This window comes from Procambarus clarkii, chromosome 44 (assembly GCF_040958095.1).
Source record: "Procambarus clarkii isolate CNS0578487 chromosome 44, FALCON_Pclarkii_2.0, whole genome shotgun sequence".
NCBI lineage: Eukaryota > Metazoa > Arthropoda > Malacostraca > Decapoda > Cambaridae > Procambarus > Procambarus clarkii.
Window position 1 is genome coordinate 10,090,066 of NC_091193.1, and position 22,441 is coordinate 10,112,506.

The following is a 22,441-nucleotide window of genomic DNA, read 5'->3' on the forward strand; positions in this document are numbered from 1 at the left end:
TGTTAGGCGAGGTGGGTGGAGGTGATGGACGGGTGGAGAGTGAGGGACAGGTGGAGGGGTGACGGACAGATGGAGGGATGGATGTAAGGCGAGGGACGGATGGAGGGGTGAGGGGACAGGTGGAGGGGTGAGAGACGGGTGGAGGGGTGAGGGACGGGTGGAGGGGTACGGGGTGAGGGACGGGTGGAGGGTGAGGGACGGTTGGAGGGTGAGGGACGGGTGGAGGGGTGAGGGGACAGGTGAAGGGGTGAGAGACGGGTGGAGGGGTGAGGGACGGGTGGAGGGGTGAGGGGACGGGTGGAGGGGGGTGAGGGACGGGTGAGGGGACGGGTGGAGGGGGGTGAGAGACGGGTGAGGGGACGGGTGGAGGGGGTGAGGGACGGGTGAGGGGACGGGTGGAGGGGGTGAGGGACGGGTGAGGGGACGGGTGGAGGGGTGATGGTAATGTATTAAGGGAGAAAGAGGAAGAGAAACAAACTTTATGACTTTAGAAAAGCATTTATTTCTGTCGTTTTGAAATGACAGTAAAAATTACTAGTATTTTTTGCCATAGAGTCTTGAAACCTGTCCCTCGCATTATAGGTTCTACGACACTGACGACTTAGAGCCCTGGTAATGCTTGACCTCTCACTCTGGCACTACAAGTGCCACACTTAACCCAAATGAGCACTGTCTGTATTACCTATTACAGTGACAACTATTTTCCTGATACATTTAAGCATAATATAGGTTATATAATATATATATATATATATATATATATATATATATATATATATATATATATATATATATATATATATATATATATATATATATATATATAATTAGATTTAGTGTAGGTGTATAGCTTGAATGAGCGCAGTTTGTCTGCTAGTAATCCATAAGTGCACACGTGTTCTTATGTACTTATATTTACTAATAACACTGAGCGTAGAATTCCGGTGTTAGTGTACATGCGAACACGTCACCAGGTTGAGGTAAACTCACCCATATGCCACGTCGGCCAAGACTTGGTCCCCGTCAGCGCCTGCTACCGTTGTGGGAATGGTAGGAGGCGCGATGATAGTGGGCGCCGTGGTAGTGGGCGCCGTGGTTGTGGGCGCCGTGGTAGTGGGCGCCGTGGTAGTGGGTGCGGTGGTTGGAGGCGCGGTGGTAGCAGGTGTGGTGGTAGGCGCAGTAGTCGGCATTCTGGAAGCCGTATCATCGAGGATTTTTTTTAATTGTCTGCTCTTTTTCCGGCGACGTCTTTCCCTTCTCTGTTCTCGCTCCATGCGGCGGAGGAGTCGTCTTCTGCGGCGGTAATCCCTCCAGGCCTTGCCGCCGCCACAGGTCGCCAACTTCCTCTGTGGGGTGGGCAGGCACGACCTGCAAGCGTTCACTCTCGCTCTCAGGTCACGCAGCTGTTTCTCCAGCAGTGAAACGTACTCCTGAGGATGCATACTACTCTAGTGAGTCTTGAAATGTCTCGTACATTGGTATATAAGTAATAGAGAAACAAGCATCATAGAGAATGTGAAATATATATGTCCAAGGCTTGATGATTAACTCTTGATCAAAGTATAGACAAATAGCATATGTTCCTCGCAGTGTTTTCTGTATTGCCACTCAAACGCCACGTGAACTAACCAGCCAGCTGACACACAGGTCAGTTGGCTGACCCTCACATATGAATACTGAACTGGCAGAAGTGTGACGGGTATAATAAGCATGACAGGTATTATCACTGACGGAGCCCGTAGTACTGAACAGCCCGTTTCCCCCGACGATTCCAATGTTAGGGGCTATTTTTAGGCTTTCAATAATCTTCATTTAATGTGATTAATTCATTCAGAAACTTCTGTTATTGTCTCAATGCACAAATTAGTCTACATGAATTAAAACTACCGTATGCTCTTAGGGACCTGTCTCTTACTACACGAATTAAGTAATTATCAAAAGAATGCACCAAACTAGGAAAACTATGTAGCACCATCTGTGTCGTTAAATATTAAAAAAGACTAAATATCACTCAGGATGCCAATAAAAGAACAGAGGGACATAAAGAAAGCAATATCAAAAGGTATCGGAGTCGCCAAAGATTCTATGGAGGGGGAAAAAAAAAGCTTGAACAAAAGGGACCAGGACGTCGTTCCATTAAGCGACCATTAACAGCCAAAGCTGTTTCCCATCGCCTATTATGATGGAAGGAGGTAAGCCAAGGAAAAAAGTCAGCTTAACAGATCATGGGATAAAGATCCTTAGGAGACGTCCCACGAGTACTGCATCCAGTGAGTTTATAAGTTGTCTGTGAATGTGGAAGCCGTCAGGGCGGGTACGGTCAGCAGGGCAGACTTCAAAATATTTAATCGTCTATCTCTGACCATGCGAAGAGTAAGCTTATAATAAATACATATACCGTACTCACACGTAGTCTGTCAACATTACCTTTTCAGCGACGTCGGTGGAGTCTGAGGCGGTAGACTGGTCAGCCACCATGCTTCTACTGAGGCTCCGTGGGGGCCGTGTTGCTCTCCAACCCGGTCTCCGCCATGCACCTTCCTCCAGGTGCCTGCCTGGAGTATCATGCAAGGGCATGACATCTGGTCTGGCCACTCCTACCATCGCTGGGATCCCTGAACTCCCCGACGACACTGAGGAGATCGCAGGAACGGACGGCGCTGGGGAAGATAAAATTGGTACCCGCGAAATGAGAACTGTTGAAGAAGAATCTGATGACGGAGAAGAAGCAGAAGATGGCGGATTAGTCGACGCCAAGGAGGACGGAGGCGAGGGATTACTGTGTACAATGGTCGGGAGTGACCTCGACAACGTGGTGGTGGTGGTGATGGTGGAGGCAGTGGTGGCGACGAGAGGCAGGGGTGTGGGGGGCAGAGGCAGCACAGTATGCGAGGATGCGGCAACCTCGAGGTCCAGGTCAAACTCGAGAGGCAGCTGTGTGTTGCCCAGCTGGCAGAAGAGCAGGTCCCGTCTCAACGAGGACACCTCCGCCCAGTAGTCCTGTTGAGGAAACACGTCATATATCAACTGCTGGCTTGGCCTTCTACTCTCACCATACTCTTAAGTTTAAAATGTTGCAAGTTAAAATATGAAGTTGCTTAATTAATATTAAGCTGTTATGAAAATGTTTAGACTCATAAAAAGTTGTGAAATGATCAAATGAAAGTTTAGTTACATAAAAAAGTTTGGACTTGCTAAGTTTTGTTGGAGTAAACTTTTGTTGCAGAAAATACTTTATTACAATAAAAAAGTTTGCAAGCTTTGTTACAGTAAAAAAAAAGTTTTGACTCAAAGTTTGTTTTTGTTACACAAAAAGCTTTTGTTGCAGTAAAAAAAAGTTTAAGAGTTTAATTTTTTGATGTAGAAAAAATAAGTTTTAGAATTTTGCTACAGAACAGTTGTTCATAACACTTATTCATATGCACTTTTGTTACAGAAAAAAGTTAAGATTATTAGTTTTGAATTGTGTCTTTAGTAAATGCTTTGTTACAGAAAAGTTCAAGTTTTTAAAACTTCGACAAATAGTTTATCATTAAACTAATAAGTTTGCTAATGTACATAAAGAATAGAGAAATAACATGATATTACTTTATTTGTGAGCCAATTATTATTGCGTATGCTAGGTATCTGTACACATGCTTAAATATCAGGATTAATAAAAAAATATAATTTTATAATTTGAAGAGAATATTGTAATATGATTTTATTTGTATATTAGCTGTACCCGGCCACAACAACCTTCACCTGTCCCTCCCCATTCCTTCCAATCATTCCCACCTCCCCCGTCCCCTCGTCCTCCCCACCATTCACCACTTCACCGTCTCCCACTCGCCCATCCCCTCGTCCTCCCTATCTTTCCCTCTCCCCTGTCCCTTCTTCCTCCCCAACCATTTCCAAATCCCCTAACCCCTTGTCCTCCCCATCATTCTCCATTCCCCCATCCCCTCGTCCCCACCATCCCCAACTACCCAACTACCCTGTCCCATCGTCCTCCCCACCATTCTTCACTCCCTCATCCAATGTATTCCCAAATGATCTGATGTTCCCATCACTGAAAAATAAGAACAGTTAAAAAACGAAATGAAAAAATGACAAAATAAAAAAATAAACTATACTCACGAAATGAACGATATGGTAAACAACACAGCTCAATTCCAGCATAATGTCACACAAAATAATTAAATGAAAATGAAAATAAATCAATCTATGTAAATTCAATTTATCAATGCAATCGGAAACATTGAAATGGAATCATAACATATTTAGTATAGTGTGTGTTGCTCTTACGTGCAACAGATGGCGCTGTTAAAAAAAAGCAAAAAAAAGCATGGTTTTACCTGTCACATATGTGGCATTTATATTTATACTCACGAAATGAATGGTATGGTAAACAACATAGCTCAATTCCAACGCAATGTCACACAAAATAATTGAATAAAAATGAAAAATAAAAATTTATGGCAATTCAATTTTTCAATAAAATCGGAAACATTGAAATGGAATCGTAACAGATTTAGTATAGCATGTGTTGTTCTTACGTGCAACAGATGGCGCAGTTTATAAAAAAAAAAACATATTTTTACCTGTCACGTGTGGCATCTATATAGTAGGTATATAAAAACACGCGCGTATTCGAATAGAACATTGTCAAAATTTCAAAGCAATCGGTGAAGAACCTTCGGAGATTACAGCATGTGTTGCTCTTTCAGTCAACAGATGGCGCTGTTTAAAAAAAAAAAAACATGGTTTTTTCCTGTCACAGGTGAGGCATGTTATAGTAGGTATATAAAAAAAAACGCGCCTATTCGAATGGAACGTTGTCAAAATTTCAAAGCAATCGGTAAAGAGGTTTCGAAGATTTCCCTCACAAGAAACACACATGAAAAACACAGTTTAAAAAAAAAACTAGTTTTTCCCGTCACAGACGTGACATCTATATAGTATGCGAACAAGCCTGAATGGTCCCTAGGACTATATGCAACCGAATATATATATATATATATATATATATATATATATATATATATAATGTACACATTTTTTTGAAAGTGTTTTCGTATTGTGCAAATGTTTTTTTTTTGTGACTTAGTGTTGTATATTTGTGCGTTTGTGCAAGTGTGAATGCGTTTTATGAAACAAGTGTTGCAAATATCTGCGAGTTTGTATAAGTGTGCATGCATTTTGTAACATGATGTTGAATATGTTTGTGCTAAATTACTTCCTACCTTATGTAATTATTAAAAAAAAAACTCTTTTAAAACATGCGAATTTACGGTGTATCCTGACTGATATAATATTAAGAATGGGTGAAATATCCGAGATGTAGAGAGAGATGATATAATGTTACTTATGGGTGAATCATACGTTTGCTGGACGACTTGTATAATTATTAATACGTACGGTGAGGTGTTAATACTTATGGATTAAGAAAGCAAATGGGCTTTTATGATTTAAATAGCCTCCTCTTCCTCCTCCTCGTCCGTAGACGTTTGTGAGATGTATGTGAGAGTCTGAGGAGAAGTTATAGTCGGTCAGTAGGTGTGAAGTACAGGCTGACAGAGGCACAGTGTGGGCGGTTGTATGGACTGTGGGTGTGGGCGGTTGTATGGACTGTGGGTGGGTGTGTGGGCGGTTGTATGGACTGTGGGTGGGTGTGTGGGCGGGTTATGCCCCGGTGTATATTGTTAATGTTGTGGGTTTTGCGTTGACAATGACAAGTGTTGTAGTGATGGCACAGCCTAATTTAACGAGCCTGTCTATCTGTGTTCTGTTGGAGTAACTTATAGTTGGTGGGAGTGAGGAGTATGGAGGAGGCAGGCCGTGAGAGCCCGCGGGAACAGGCAGGAACGCAACCTGCGAATAAGATAATGAGGGGACGGGGGCTGCAGGTAGTGCAGCTCACAGGCGAGTGGGAGAGGGAATGATGGAGAGAGAGAGAGAGAGAGAGGTCTCTGAACCCTCGCTTCCAAAAGTAAGGAAAGAAAAGAGGGGAGCCTTAGAAACCCGTGTGATTCCAGGGAGGGGGAGATAGAGAACTTGCGCAAATAATATATTTGTTTAACATTACAATAGTAAATGGAATGTGCGGGCAATTCCCGTAGAGTTTGTGAGCTGTTTGGGCAGCCCGACACAGTGGTTGCCAGGATCAGGTTGGGTTACCGTTACCTGTGGCAGGTGGCTACAGGTGACGGATCTCCCAATCCTGAGCACTCCAGGTGCAAACTCTGTGAGCAGGAACTGCGGCATGATCTCCCGCACTACATCACTGAATGCCCAGTTATTAGACCTTTCAGACCAGTTGGCATGAGGTACCTGGAGCTTTGTAATTACTTTATTCACTCTCGTATTCATTATAATATCCTCATAATGCACCCAGAGTCTGCCAGTGCAGACTACTGCTCACATGGCCCTGCATGACTAACCATCCTATGTGAATTGGGTTTTTAGCATCAGGTAGCTAGTTTTTTGACACACACTGTACTCCCCTTCATATAGTCTAGGGCAGCCGCACAATTGTACCTAAATGTGTTAATAAAAAAAACTGTCGTGAAATGATAGTACTCTATGTAACTATTGGGTCGAGAGTACCCTATATGTATATTAATGGAACTCCAGTAAATCACTTATTTTTTATAGTCCGGAAAAAAATACTAATATTTCTAGGCCTAGTATAGTATAGATGTGTACAATATTAGGCCTAAGATTGTTAGAAGAGGTTAGGTTAGATCTTATATCTATGTTGCTACAAAAAAAATCCGGTTTGTCCAACTTCAATAATATAATCTATTTTTTGGTGATTCCCCTCACGATATATTGGTACTTTCGACCTCATAGTTATAAGTACTTTCATTTTAGTACTTTCATCCACGTGTTAAGGTCTATTATGATAATTATATTCCTTTACTTCTCATTCATACGCTCCTCTAATGACATGAACATTTTCCAGTTGGGAATTTTCATTTTCTGAGTGGGTATTTCTCCCCCCCCCCCCACACACACACAACTTTTCCGCCACTGGCCACGTCAGTCTTCACTGTTCCACCCACATCTTTCTCACCCAGCTGTTCCCCTATACACACTATCAACCCAACAGGTGCAACATGCTAAATAAGGCTTGCACTAAATTCTTATGACGGCTGACCCCTCCCAGCATAAAACGCAGATAGGCATTGGTAGGGCGGCGGTCACTATGTGGCGTGGGAGTGCAGGTGGTGGACCCGGAGCGGTACTGGGAGCCATGGATCGCCCAGCACCATGCGCGTCTTCACAATATAACTTTACCACACGAACCTCTCCTGTTATTTCACCTTCCCCCCTCCCCCCACCTCGCCACGCATCAACCTGTGTATTCCAGGTGATCATGTTGCCACTGGTGACATCTGTCTTCCCGCCTCGTGTACCAGACCTCGGTATATCACCGCCAGCCTGGCCACAGACCCCGTCACCGCCTCGTGTACCAGACCTCGCTATATCACCGCCAGTGTGGCCACAGACCCCGTCACCGCCTCGTGTACCAGACCTCGCTATATCACCGCCAGCCTGGCCACAGACCCCGTCACCGCCTCGTGTACCAGACCTCGCTATATCACCGCCAGTGTGGCCACAGACCCCGTCACCACTCCACAATCCTCGCGGCTTGTCTCGCTATCCACCACTTCACATTATATTCGCTTGCTCTTCCGCTATTCACATCACTTCTCGGAGTTCTTGACGATGCCTAACTGCATTGTTTACCTTTGTGGAGTCAATGACTCAACTACTGCCAGTGTATGTGTGTATGTTACCACCCTCGTGGTATACTACGAGCGTAATTATAGTAATACTAACTCTCAGGTATACCTATTCACGGTTAGGTGAACAGCAGCATCAGGTGAAAGAAACTGCTCATTTGGTTTCCATCACCTGCTGGACCGTCATGCACACACACCCAGACCTAACGACCAGCAGACACACTTTAAAATACATATTTAACCTACATATTAAACACATATTAAACACCACAGTGACAAGTAATTCACCACACAAATATTACGTGCACAAACACTCACGACGTGCCCAATCGCTTCCTACATATAGACGAAGCCCCTGCAGAGAGAGGGAGGGAGAGAAGGAAGTATAATAGGCGTGACCCCCGGTTATACCCAGAGTATAACATTTACGAAACACATGTATCACCTGCATCACTTTAATTAAGGCTCTTACCTAAAACTTCCCAGCACAATTGTGTAAGAACATTTGATGTGAGAACTGAAGGAGCGGAGTGATGGAGGAGACGATGACCCAGTCTTTGCTCTCCCAAATGTCCCTTCAACCACCCTTGTAGGGGTACACCTCCCTCAGCCTCTCAATCCTTCATCCTGCACTTTCTAATTTGCAATTCTAGTTTTACACAGCTAACAAGGATTTACAACTTCAGATTTGCACGAAGCGTAAATTTATTAGGAGATAAGCGACTGGGTCATCGCTAAATTATTCAGATTGGAAAAGTTTTATGTTTTGAGAGGTGGGGCAGCAGTACCAGTGGTGGGGTGTGTTGGAGTGGGGCAGCAGCACCAGTGGTGGAGTGTGTTGGAGTGGGGCAGCAGCACCAGTGGTGGAGTGTGTTGGAGTGGGGCAGCAGCACCAGTGGTGGAGTGTGTTGGAGTGGGGCAGCAGCACCAGTGGTGGAGTGTGTTGGAGTGATGGCTGGAGGTGGGTCAGCAGTTCCAGTGGTGGGGTGTGTTGGAGGGCCTGACAGCTGAGTGGACAACGCTTCGGATTCGTAGTCCTGAGGTTCCAGGTTCGATCCCCGGTGGAGGTGGAAACAAATGGGCAGTTTCTTTCACCCTGATGCCCCTGTTGCCTAGCAGTATATAGGTACCTGGGAGATAGACAGCTGCTAGGGGCCGCTTCCTGGGGTTGTGTAACAAAATGGAGGCCTGGTCGAGGACCGGGCCGCGGGGACGCTAAGCACCGAAATCATCTCAAGATAACCTTTAATGATATGTCTATGTATTTCTTCTCGTAAGCACCATCAGTTTCTCCTCAGTTATATATTTTACCACCAAAGATATACTACAATCAGTATTTAAACATGCTCTTCATTACTCACCCATTCTTACCGATCCCACACACCTAACCTAACCTAACCTAACCTAACCTAACCTAACCTAACCCACTTAACATTTGACTGCGGAACTGTACATGTTCAATCAACATAAATGATGCTCACAAATACCCTCATGTGACCCTCATTAACCCGCTACACTTGCTACTGGCGCCCTGTCTACCCTAACAGTTCACCCTACACACTCACACACACTCACACACACACACACACACACACACACACACACACACACACACACACACACACACACACACACACACACCGCAGACATAACCAGACGCCAGCAACAGTGTTCTCCACCTTATAAGGACTCGTCCATTCATTGAACTGACCGAGCCTGTTCCTCCTCCACTTGTTCTTAGTAATGTTGACATGAAGTGGAGCCGGGGTGTGATGGGGCACCCCGGAGGGGGAGGACTCACACTAGACATTATATATATATAAATTATATATATATAACTTGCATCCTCGATCCTTAGGGCGATAAATGAATACCCAAGGGGGGGGGGGGGGGGTTAACCTAGTTCGCCTGCCTCTCCAAGCAAAACACACTCATCGCAGAAATGGTAACAACAACACATCGGAAACGCATAAAATCAGAGCACAAATCACCAAGAAAATTGAACAGAGAAATACCGCAAGTGCTATTAGAGTCCTCACCAGTGACGAGAAAATTGCTCCTAGAAACTCAGCCACAGCACGGGCCCTGCAAAGCAAGCACCCACCCAGAGCCCCTCAAGGCGACAACATCGTACCGCCACCAGCCGTGACCATTTCAGACCCATTAACTGTTGGTGAATCTGAGGTCTACAAAGCAGCCCTTTCTTTTCCACCTGGGTCAGCAGGCGGCTTTACAGGATTAAAACCTCAACACATCAAGCAAATGTTGAATCCTGCAGTTGATGATGCTGCACAAGATCTTCTTGTGGGACTCACAAGGTTCGTCAATGCGTCGTCTGGCTGGTGATGTACCCGAGGTCATCAGGCCCCTCTTTTTTGGTGCCTCCCTCTGTGCTCTCAACAAGAAAGGTTGGGGAATCAGGCCAATCGCTGTTGGTAACACTCCCCGACGCCTGGTTGCCAAGAGGGTTGTCAGCCAGCAAGCGGCTGAATTGCTGAAACCAATTCAGTTCGGATTTGGGATCCACAAGGCTGTGAAGCGGCTGCTCATGCAGCAGGAGCATACATCACCAACATTTCTGACAAAAAGGCCCTGCTCAAACTGGACTTTAAGAATGCCTGATCAGAAGAGATGCAGTGCTCTGTGTCGTACATCGCCATTTCCGGTCCCTCTACCCGTTCATACTATCTTGCTACAGTGGGGAATCAAAATTGCTGTTTGGCGAACACGAAATCAGATCATGTGAAAGTGTTCAGCAAGGTTACCCTCTTGCTCCTCTTCTTTTCTGCTTAGTCTTAAAAGAAATCACAGAAAGCTTGTCCAGCGAGTTCAACATCTGTTTTTTGGATGATGGCACTATAGCTGGCACCGTAGACCACCTCTTGGAAGACATAAAAAAAATAAAGGAGCAAGAAGCAAGCCTGGGTCTCTTCCTGAACCCTTCCAAGTGTGAAGTAGTCTCCTCCAACCCAAACATCATAGCTAGCATAAGATCTGCCTTGCCCGGAGCCCATGTCATTAGGGCTGTGAACAGCACTCTCCTTGGAGCCCCCCACCCCCCGGGTCTAACGCCATTGAGGAGATCCTTGATAAGAAAATCACAGACCTCAGGAGGATGGAAGACAGAATAGGCGACATCGATGCCAACGATGCTTTTTATCTCCTCACTAAATGCCTGTCCCTTCCGAGGCTAATCTACTTTCTGAGGTCGCCCCATCCTACAACAGCCCAAAGCTTGCAGAGTATGACCTATTACTGAAGACCATGCTAGAAAAAGTTGTCAACCACTCCCTCAATGAAGGCCAGTGGAAACAAGCCACTCTTCCTGTCAGGCTCGGCAGCTTGGGTGTCCGCATTGCCACCCAAATTGCTGTCCCAGCCTTCCTGTCTTCCTCCTCAGCATCAGATGACCTAGTTAAGGAAATTCTACCTGACAACCTGTGTGACTTAGCAGGGATACAGGACTCCCATTACACGGAATGCGACACAAAATGGGGTGCCATGGCAGACCCAGCACTCAGACCAACCATGCCGAAAGCCAAGAAACAATACAGCTGGGACAGCCCCATTGTAGACAAGCCACAGCTTTGCTAGAGGCAGCAACAACCCCCAGTGATCGTGCACGCCTCACAGCTGTGCAGGCTCCCCATGCAGGGGACTTCCTTTTGGCAGTCCCTATGTCTGCGACAGGCACACGTCTTGATCCGCAGGAGCTCCGTATTTCAGTTGCTTTCCGCCTTGCTGCCCCTATCCACACTGTTCATAGGTGTGTTTGCGGCAAGACACAGGCAGACGAATATGGGACTGCATGGCCTGCACTGTGGAAAATCTTGCGGTTGGCACACTAGACACGACGAAGTCAATGACATAATTAAACGGAGCCTTGCCTCTGCCCAGTGTCTAGCAGAGCAGAGAGAGCCCCGCAATCTATTGAACCGTAACTCTGCTATCTTTGCCGGCCGACCAGATGGAATCACACTACGCCCTTGGAAGGGTGGCAGACAACGATAACACGAAACTCAACATCAGCGACATATATATAAATATTATATTATATATTATATATATATTATATATATATATATATACACAAACACATACATACATACACACACATACACACACATTGAGCAATTTGCCTTTGTTTACATCATAATGTTGGGACGTCAGCAATATGCGAATCAATGGGAAGGGACGAAGAACTGACGCTGAAGTTAGGACAGAAAAGACTGAAGAATGCGAAAGCTTATTTACTAAACTGGTCGCACCACCTTCAGATATTATTATATTTGAATACTTGACGTGACGTCAATGAGGTCAGAGTTGTGCGGGCGTAACCATACCCTGCCTGCCCCTACGCCTTACACCACGGCCCTCTGAGCGGTCATTAGCGCGCTCCGGCAATTATGGTAATGAGTAATCACTACCCCACACAGGGCACGAGGAGAGACGCCCAGTACTCTACCTTCGTCGGTAACAGTCCGTCAAGGGTAATGAGAGGAGCCTTGAGGGTGGCGGGGCCTGGTTCAGGGCGGCAAGTTTAGAGTTAGACACTAAACCAGTTGCTTGAGAAAGCGCCCAAGAGTCCCGGCTATTGCTGATAATCTTCATTAACTAACCTGCCTCCATTACGGCTCGTGTCTCACAGCGCCAAGGTGTACATGTTCTGCTCTGCTGGCCCTGTCTGCCTCATGTCACATTTTATTTAATTATTTGCGGGCAGGTCTGAACATTTACAAAAATGTACAAAAGATTTACACTTTACATAAGAAATATTTACAAAATATATAGAAGCTAGAAGTTGAACTGGTTCTGAATGGATGGGGATTGCAGGATTTTGGAGAACCACCATAGGAGAAAAAGCTTTTATTTTTTAAAATTTATTGGACGGATTACATCAACACACACACACACACACACACACACACACACACACACACACACACACACATTTTCGGGAGTCGTAGTCCTAACGGCCCGGGCTCGATTCCCAGGCGAGTAGGAAACAAATGGGTAGTTTATTTAACCTGACGCTCCTGTTCACCTAACAGTAAACAGGTACCGGGGAGTTAAGTCACCTGCTACGAGCTGTATCATGGGAGACGTGTAACCGTGTGTCTGTATTTACTATTTGCATCTGCAGAATCGAGCTATTAGCTCTTGGACCCGCCTTTTTTAACCAATCTATTTTTCTACTATTATATCTACTACATATATTTCTAACACACGCACACACATCCCCAGGAAGCGGCTGTCTAACTCCCAGGTACCTATTTACTTCTAGGTGAACAGGGTGAAAGAAACTCTGCCCAATTGTTTCCGCCTCGGCCGGGAATCAAACCGGGCCCTTAGGATCAGGAGGGCGCCTGACAGCTGGGTGGACAGCGTTTCGGATTCGTAGTCCTGAGGTCCTGGGTTCGATCCCTGGTGGAGGCGGAGACAAATGGGCAAAATGTTTCTTTCACCCTGATGCCCTTGTTACCTAGCAGTAAATAGGTATCTGGGAGTTAGACAGCTGCTACGGGCTGTTTCCTGGGGGTGTGTAACAAAAAGGCGGCCTGGTCGAGGACCGGGCCGCGGGGACACTAAGCCCTGAAATCATCTCAAGATAACCTCAAGGAGTACGACCCCCAAGTGCTGTCCACTCAGCCACGAGGCCCGTCCTCAAGGGACCACACAGGCGAGACATTAAAAACGAAAACATAACAAAAGGAAAAAATACGTCAACTTACATAATGATTAAACAAAATTAATTTAATAATTTTCAACAGTGACAATAAGGACTAAATAAAAGTCACAATTAAGATCCTAAAAATTCAAAGATTCATGCAAGACCAAATTAAATCAATCATTATCAGAATTACCGTCACCCATTATAAAGAAACACAAATAATATAAAATATTAGACACCCAATTGATATGTTTACGGGCTCGCCATAGCCCGTGCTACATGGACATTTCGTTGTGAGTAGCTAAATCTGAAACAACAACACCCAATTGATAATTCAGTATCCTGCTTGAAGGGGTGGGGGTGGGGGGGGGGGGGGGTTCTGGGAGTTCTTCTACTCCAAGCCCGGCCCGAGGCCAGGCTTGACTTGTGAGAGCTTGGTCCACCAGGCTGTTGCTTGGAGCGGCCCGCAGGCCCACATACCCACCACAGCCCGGTTAGTCCGGCACTCCTTGAAGAAAACTTCCGGCAATATTTCTTATGCTTGCTGGGAGGACGTTGAACAATCGCGGACCTCTGATGTTTATTCAGGTCTCTCTGATTGTGCCTGTGGCACCCCTGCTCTTCACTGGTTCTAATCTGCATTTTCTTCCATATCGTTCACTCCAGTATGTTATTTTACTGTGTAGATTTGGGACCTGGCCCTCCAGTATTTTCCACGTGTATATTATTTGATATCTCTCTCGTCTTCTTTCTAGTAAGTATATTTGGAGAGCTTTGAGACGATCCCAATAATTTAGGTGCTTTATCGCGTCAATGTATGCCATATATGTTCTCTGTATTCCCTCTATTTCAGCAATTTTTCTGCTCTGAAGGAGCAGGAAGTGAGCACTGCTCAGTACTCAAGTGAGTACTGAGCAATATCACAATTAAACAGAAAATTATAAGGTCCATCCTACTTTAAAAAAAAAAAACACCAGAAACACAAATCAAGAGAAACTAATCAATTAAAGTATATAATGACGCACAAATACAACATGCGCGGAACGAACACTTGATGAAATTTTACATTGTACACAACTGGACAGCTGACGCATTATTGTTTAACAAGACGCCGACGTAAGTAAATATTTTTATTAAAGATACTTCAACACATTAAATATTTGAATTAAACAAGTAAATATTTGAATGAAAAAAGTAAATATTTGAATTAAGCAACAATAGAGTAGGGGAAGAGAGAAATCTGGGAGGCGAGTGTATATATATATATTGTGACGATAATCTCCTTCAAAAGAGATTGAGCCTGCTCTTCCCTCCTAAGTTCGTCGCTATACTTCCCTATACAACTAATATGGAAGAAATATCAACAAGTACAACTCCAAGGTTTGCCAGAGAGCAAACGTATTCAGCACCAAGAACACCTGCTCCGCCTCCACCACTCGAACCACTAAACTACCTGTCCGTCGCCTGCTCATCGCTGATTGGCCGGTGGTCAGTCGCGCCTGCTCCTCCACCGCCACACTACCTGATGTCTGGGGCCGCCATGACTTGCAGACCTCAGAATATCCAGTGCTTTCAACAAGTTAACACGTCTCGTTGGTAGACTAAGCTCTGGCTAACATGTACTAAGAGAGGTGGCAGCTTAAAGCCAATATTCCTGCACCCATATTTTGCATTGTATATTGTTCACTTGTTATTACTCACTTGTCTTAACGTAACTTTTCATTTTGCCATTTGATTATTCTTATTATTTTGATTGATTTTATGTTCCAATTTGTATGTCCATTTTATTCATGTTTTGCTTTTCTAACGTAATTAAAATCTCATTGTTAAATTTACTTGTGTTTTGTGTGTCTTCCCATTACCTTACCACAGACGAAGTTCCAGATTTTCTCTTTTTTGTTTCTATATGTGACGAGGCCATACCCCTAGCTTTTGAAACAGCCGAACACCAACGCGTTACCGTCACAATATTATATATATATATATATATATATATATATGTCGTACCTAATAGCCAGAACGCACTTATCAGCCTACTATGCAAGGCCCGATTTGCCTAATAAGCCAAGTTTTCATGAATTAATGTTTTTTCGACTACCTAACCTACCTAACCTAACCTAACCTAACTTTTTCTGCTACCTAACCGAACCTAACCTATGAAGATAGGTTAGGTTAGGTTAGGTAGGGTTGGTTAGGTTCGGTCATATATCTACGTTAATTTTAACTCCATTAAAAAAAAATTGACCTCATACATAATGAAATGGGTAGCTTTATCATTTCATAAGAAAAAAATTAGAGAAAATATATTAATTCATGAAAACTTGGCTTATTAGGCAAATTGGGCCTTGCATAGTAGGCTGATAAGTGCGTTCTGGCTACTAGGTACGACATATATATATATATATATATATATATATATATATATATATATATATATATATTTGTAGAGAAGTCTGTGCAGGGAGGGGAGGGGGGACTATCAGAGGAAAGCGCCAAGCCATTACGACTATATAGCACTGAGTAGGGGGGGGGTCAGGATAAGGATTTTTTGGATTAGACGTTTGGAATGGTGCCCAATCACCTGGACGGTCGGGGGATTGAACGCCGACCTGCATGACGCGAGACCGCCGCTTTACCGTCCACCGTGTCCAAGACGAGCGCCGCAGATCTTCGAGACGGGGGCTGCTCACCCTGCAGGCCCGCCCGTCTGCAGGCTATCCTACGGGAGCCTGCTGAACCTCCCTCACCCAGACCTGTCAGTGGGTGATCTACAGGGGTAGGAGACCTGTCAGTGGGTGATCTACAGGGGTAGCAGACCTGTCAGTGGGTGATCTACAGGGGTAGCAGACCTGTCAGTGGGTGATCTACAGGGGTAGCAGACCTGTCAGTGGCTGATCTACAGGGGTAGCAGACCTGTCAGTGGGTGATCTACAGGGGTAGCAGACCTGTCAGTGGGTGATCTACAGGGGTAGCAGACCTGTCAGTGGCTGATCTACAGGGGTAGGAGACCTGTCAGTGGGTGATCTACAGGGGTAGGAGACCTGTCAGTGGCTGATCTACAGGGGTAGGAGACCTGTCAGTGGCTGATCTACAGGGGTAGCAGACCTATCAGTGGGTGATCTACAGGGGTAGCAGACCTATCAGTGGGTGATCTACAGGGGTAGCAGACCTATCAGTGGGTGATCTACAGGGGTAGCAGACCTGGAGACGAGAGCTAACGAGGGTAAACAACTATGAACAAGTAATTAATGATCTCGTTAGTTACACTCCACAGCACTCCTCCTCCTCCTCCTCCTCCCCCTCCCCTCTTCCTTCTCCTCTTCATCTCCTCTTCTTCAAATAGTCTAATGGAACTAAATCCCACAACCTAAGAAGATAAAAGAACCAGAGGCGACATGATCACAACATGCAAGATACTGAGGGCCATAGATAAGGTGGATAAGGACAAGAGGAAGCTGGAGGAGCAAGTGTCGACAACACCCTGTACGGGGCGCTAACATGTACTCTACAATAAGTTGTGAAAGCCACCTCCATGTCCTGTGAGGTGTGACCTCCAGCACCCTCTGACAAGGTGACCTCCAGCACCCCCGACAAGGTGACCTCCAGGACCTGGCAGGGGTCACGTCTGACCCAAGGCTTCAGAAGGAGTTTAGTGACCTTGTATCAGAACAGATCTTGTTCCCTCTCCACCTCCCGGAATCACCCGATCTGGGTGTGGGTGGAGACCATATTTGTCGGACCAATATGTGCGCCTTCTTGTTAACATTAGCATGAACCCACCACCACCACCCACAGCCCACCACCACCACGAAGATAGGAGAGACACAGAGAGAGAGACAGAGAGACAGAGACAGAGAGAGAGAGACAGAGAGAGAGACAGAGAGAGAGACAGAGAGAGAGAGACAGAGACAGAGAGAGAGAGACAGAGAGAGAGACAGAGAGAGAGACAGAGAGAGAGAGACAGAGAGACCAGAAGACATCTACACCATAACGAAGAAGACAATTCAGCAATCGAAATGAGAGAAAAATTTGGGAGTGGCTATAGGTCCAATACTAAACACCAGAGGCACATATAAACAGGGTAACATCGGCGGCATATTGGACGCAGGCAAACATACGAACATCAAGTAGGCGCTAAAGTGAGGACTCCTTCAATATACTCCCCGTGCATGATCCAGCATGGCGGACACCCAGCAGCCACTTCCAAAATCAAGGGGCGAGGGGCAGTATGGTTCACAGCCGCCTCAACACTCTCCCTGGAGCGCTAATATCAGGCCAGTGACTGAGACGTCGCAATAAAGATGTTGCCCCAACCTGTTCTGGCGGCTTCCGCCCGCGCCGCCCTCAGGAACATCCAGCGCGGCGCCCTCTGTCTGCCCACCCGAACACTACTTCATTTTTGTTTTCATTTTCCACTCTACCGCGAGGTGGGTGTGGGAGAATGCGGTTAATTACGATAAGCGAGACGGTGCAATTCAGACATCACTATGTATGATATACTGAATGGTGTATACATGCAGTGTGAGAAGGGGAGGGGCGGTGGTGGGGGGGGGCTACAATATACATATATATTGGTCAAACAACTTTGCCACATCCTTGGGTTTAATTTTATCGTCTAATATATTTTGTTGGGTGTGAAGGGAGGAGTGTGGTGGAGAGCTGGGGCCTCAACACTGTAGTCCGTTGGCACCGAACTGTATTACGTAGCCCAACACATTTAAATTATTCTTTTCTTGTGTAAATTACTCTGAAAACTATAGTTATGGATAAATCTGGTGTTATCCGAATGTAGTCCTCTTCGACTTAGTCAGGTGTCGTCCTCAGCCTGACCTGTTGTCAGGTGCGACACACGGACATAACAGAGTCCTGACTAAGGACAAAATAAAAAATAGGTCAAATTTTATCATGGATATTTATCTATATTACCCAAACACGTGGGTATCTTATATGTCGAATTATATATACAAATTACTGGACACTGTACATTAGGTGTACAGTTATATATATATTGAGTACAATAACAAAGAGCAGCATTACTCAGCAGTGATAATAGTTCTCTTCCGATCCCTTTTACTTTTCTTGCCAATATCCACTACGTAATAGCAAGACAGTTCTTGAGACCCTCAGCCAACTACACCAACACGACGGTATATACATACAGCTAACGCAATCATCTGTAGAACCTTTCTACCTTCTCGTGGCTCAATATTATTATCCTGATGTCGACGGTAGATTTCTAACACTGCCCACGGCGTTGACAGTCACCATCTTCCACGGGTCGTATCTCAGAAGAGTGGATCCTCTCGTCACAATTTCGCCCTACGGCTGGTCACACAACTAGACCATGTGACAGGGAGGAAGAGTGTAGAGTACTGCCCTGCCCATGTTCTGACCTGTACTCATTTCCTCGCCCGGTGATTCTGATTGGCCAACAGAATTCCCGCCACCGGACGAGCCACGTCGTCTATGTGGGTCGTTAACAACCTGCATGGTTGTTAAAGTCGTTCCCGCTGTAACATTTAGTAGGAAAGCATTACTCTTAAGTACCACTACTTATACTGTGATGCGACGCAATAACACGATAAAAGAAACTTCCTGTAACAAGCCTCAACACCGTAGCCTCAACACCGTAGCCTCAACACTGTAGCCTCAACACTGTAGCCTCAACACTGTAGCCTCAACACCGTAGCCTCAACACTGTAGCCTCAACACCGTAGCCTCAACACCGTAGCCTCAACACCGTAGCCTCAACACTGTAGCCTCAACACTGTAGCCTCAACACTGTAGCCTCAACACTGTAGCCTCAACACCGTAGCCTCAACACTGTAGCCTCAACACCGTAGCCTCAACACTATAGCCTCAACACTGTAGCCTCAACACCGTAGCCTCAACACCGTAGCCTCAACACCGTGGCCTCAACACTGTAGCCTCAACACTGTAGCCTCAACACTGTAGCCTCAACACCGTAGCCTTAACACTGTAGCCTCAACACTGTAGCCTCAACACCGTAGCCTCAACACCGTAGCCTCAACACCGTAGCCTCAACACTGTAGCCTCAACACTGTAGCCTCAACACCGTAGCCTCAACACTGTAGCCTCAACACTGTAGCCTCAACACCGTAGCCTCAACACTGTAGCCTCAACACTGTAGCCTCAACACTGTAGCCTCAACACTGTAGCCTCAACACTGTAGCCTCAGCACCGTAGCCTCAACACTGTAGCCTCAACACCGTAGCCTCAACACCGTAGCCTCAACACTGTAGCCTCAACACTGTAGCCTCAACACTGTAGCCTCAACACCGTAGCCTCAACACCGTAGCCTCAACACCGTAGCCTCAACACCGTAGCCTCAACACTGTAGCCTCAACACCGTAGCCTCAACACCGTAGCCTCAACACTGTAGCCTCAACACTGTAGCCTCAACACTGTAGCCTCAACACCGTAGCCTCAACACTGTAGCCTCAACACCGTAGCCTCAACACTATAGCCTCAACACTGTAGCCTCAACACTGTAGCCTCAACACCGTAGCCTCAACACTGTAGCCTCAACACTGTACCCTCAACACTGTAGCCTCAACACCGTAGCCTCAACACTGTAGCCTCAACACTGTAGCCTCAACACTGTAGCCTCAACACTGTAGCCTCAACACTATAGCCTCAACACTATAGCCTCAACACTGTAGCCTCAACACTGTAGCCTCAACACTGTAGCCTCAACACTGTAGCCTCAACACTGTAGCCTCAACACCGTAGCCTCAACACTGTAGCCTCAACACTGTAGCCTCAACACCGTAGCCTCAACACCGTAGCCTCAACACCGTAGCCTCAACACCGTAGCCTCAACACTGTAGCCTCAACACCGTAGCCTGAGTCCCACAAGAGGAAGTAAACCCTGGTGACTTGTACCCAAACACAGCTGGGATTCACTCAATTAATTCTCTCCAGTGAAGATTGTCCAACACTTTTACATTTGCCATCCCTCAAGCGGCCGTTGTCTTAGAGGCGCACATGTGGGGATCTCCTGAGAGCGCGACGTTTGACCAGTCTTCTTAACTCAATGTGAGATTACACGCTTCTGTGGTTGATGTTTCTTAGTGGGTGTAGTCACTCAGGATGTTGTTGATGATGTTTCTTAGTGGGTGTAGTCACTCAGGATGTTGTTGATGATGTTTCTTAGTGGGTGTAGTCACTCAGGATGTTGTTGATGATGTTTCTTAGTGGGTGTAGTCACTCAGGATGTTGTTGATGATGTTTCTTAGTGGGTGTAGTCACTAAGAAATAAATATATACTAAATATTATATAGCCTGGTATAGGACCTGATCCACCGGGAGTCTGGAGGCTCGGAGCTGGTATAGCCGGTCCACTGTCGGGCTAGAACAGGTTCACCTAGTGGTCCAGCCACTGGACCTAGAGGTCACATGTGGACCAGACCAGCCGTGAGGGGTAGACGTGAGGACCGGCTGGTGTGTGGCGGGGAGGGGGAGGGGGAAGGGGGGAAGGGGGGAAGGGGGTGTGTGTCCTGAGACAATCATCAATGTTTTTTCTGTCAATGTGAGCGTGAGGCCGGGCCAAGAACACTGGGGCGTCGTGGGACTAATTGTCTGTTTGTTCAACGTGTTTTCTGCGCTGACTTATTACATATATATATATATATATATATATATATATATATATATATATATATATATATATATATATATATATAATTGAATTGAATCGTTGCTGTATATCATTGAATACAGCAACGATGAAATCAATGATTCTAGCACGAATCCTCTCTATATATCTTATGTTCTTCTTCATTCGGGAAGAAAGTTGATAGCAATAACTCTCCGAAGTTGACTTCACAACTTTCTTATGACCGACGCTAAGAAATACGTTTCGTTGCACCTGCTACTATGGGTCCCTGATGGACACAACCGGAGTGTTGGCGACGCCTACATCAACCATGCTCACACACACACACCTTCATGTGGAAGTGGGTTGATGAGCAATCTCGCGTCGTCACAGGTAAGCAGTTCCCCTTCATTGTGTACTGTCCCTTTGGTCTCCTATCACCTAGTCCCATTTCCATAACTTTACATTTGCTCGTGTTGAACTCCATTAGCCATTTCTCTGACCATCTCTGCAACCTGTTCAGGTCCTCTTGGAGGATCCTGCAATCCTCATCTGCCACAACTCTTCTCATCAACTTTGCGTCATCCGCGAACATTGACATGTAGGACTCTACGCCTGTAAACATGTCGTTAACATATATTAGAAATAGGATTGGTCCCAGCACCGATCCTTGAGGTACTCCACTTGTTACTGTTCGCCAGTCCGACTTCTCGCCCCTTACGGTAACTCTCTGGTTCCTTTCTGTTAGGTAGTTCCTTATCCATGCTAGGGCCTTTCCGCCCACCCCCGCCTGCCTCTCAACTTTGAACAGCTGTCTCATATGTGCGGTACTGTATCAAAGGCTTTTTAGCAGTCCAGAAATATGCAGTCTGCCCAACCTTCTCTGTCCTGTCTTATCCTCGTTATTTTATCATAGAATTCCAAAAGATTTGTTAGGCAAGATTTCCCTTTCCAGAACCCATGTTGATGTTTGTTCACAAACCTAACGTTCTCCAGGTGTGCAACCAGTCGTAGCCTAATTATTCTTTCAAGTATTTTACAGGGGATGCTTGTCAGTGATACAGGTCTATAGTTAAGTACCTCCTCCCTATCGCCTTTCTTGAAAATCGGTACGACATTTGCCTTCTTCCAGCAACTGGGCAATTCTCTCGACATAAGTGACTCATTAAAGATCATTCCCAGAGGCACGCTGAGGGCCTGCGCTGCCTCTTTTAGTATTCACGGTGATACTTTGTCTTGTCCAACCGCTTTAGTTGCATCCAGTGTTGTCAATTGTTTCATTACCTCCTCTGCTGTCACCTCTATATCTGATAGTCTTTCATCTAGGGTAATCTCTTCAAACAATGGGAGCTGCTCAGGCTCGGTTGTGAACACTCCATGGAAACTTGCATTCAGTGCCTCGCAGATTTCCTTGTCACTTTC

At 45.7% G+C, this 22,441-nt stretch overlaps 1 protein-coding gene across 6 annotated transcripts in view; it reads right to left on the bottom strand.

Moving 5' to 3' along the window:
- LOC123745243 (uncharacterized) overlaps positions 1 to 22,441 on the bottom strand; it is a 256,026-nt gene that overhangs the window by 29,222 nt on the left and 204,363 nt on the right. For all 6 annotated transcript variants that reach the window (XR_006771308.2, XM_045725560.2, XM_045725559.2 and 3 more), the window contains exons 2-3: positions 2,428 to 3,000; positions 991 to 1,430 (exon numbers count right to left, since the gene is read on the bottom strand). Coding sequence is in view for 5 of the 6 variants with exons in the window: in XM_045725560.2 (XP_045581516.2) it covers positions 991 to 1,430; positions 2,428 to 3,000 (1,013 nt within the window). In the remaining variant the exon portion in view is untranslated. The remainder of the gene's footprint in view (positions 1 to 990; positions 1,431 to 2,427; positions 3,001 to 22,441) is intronic.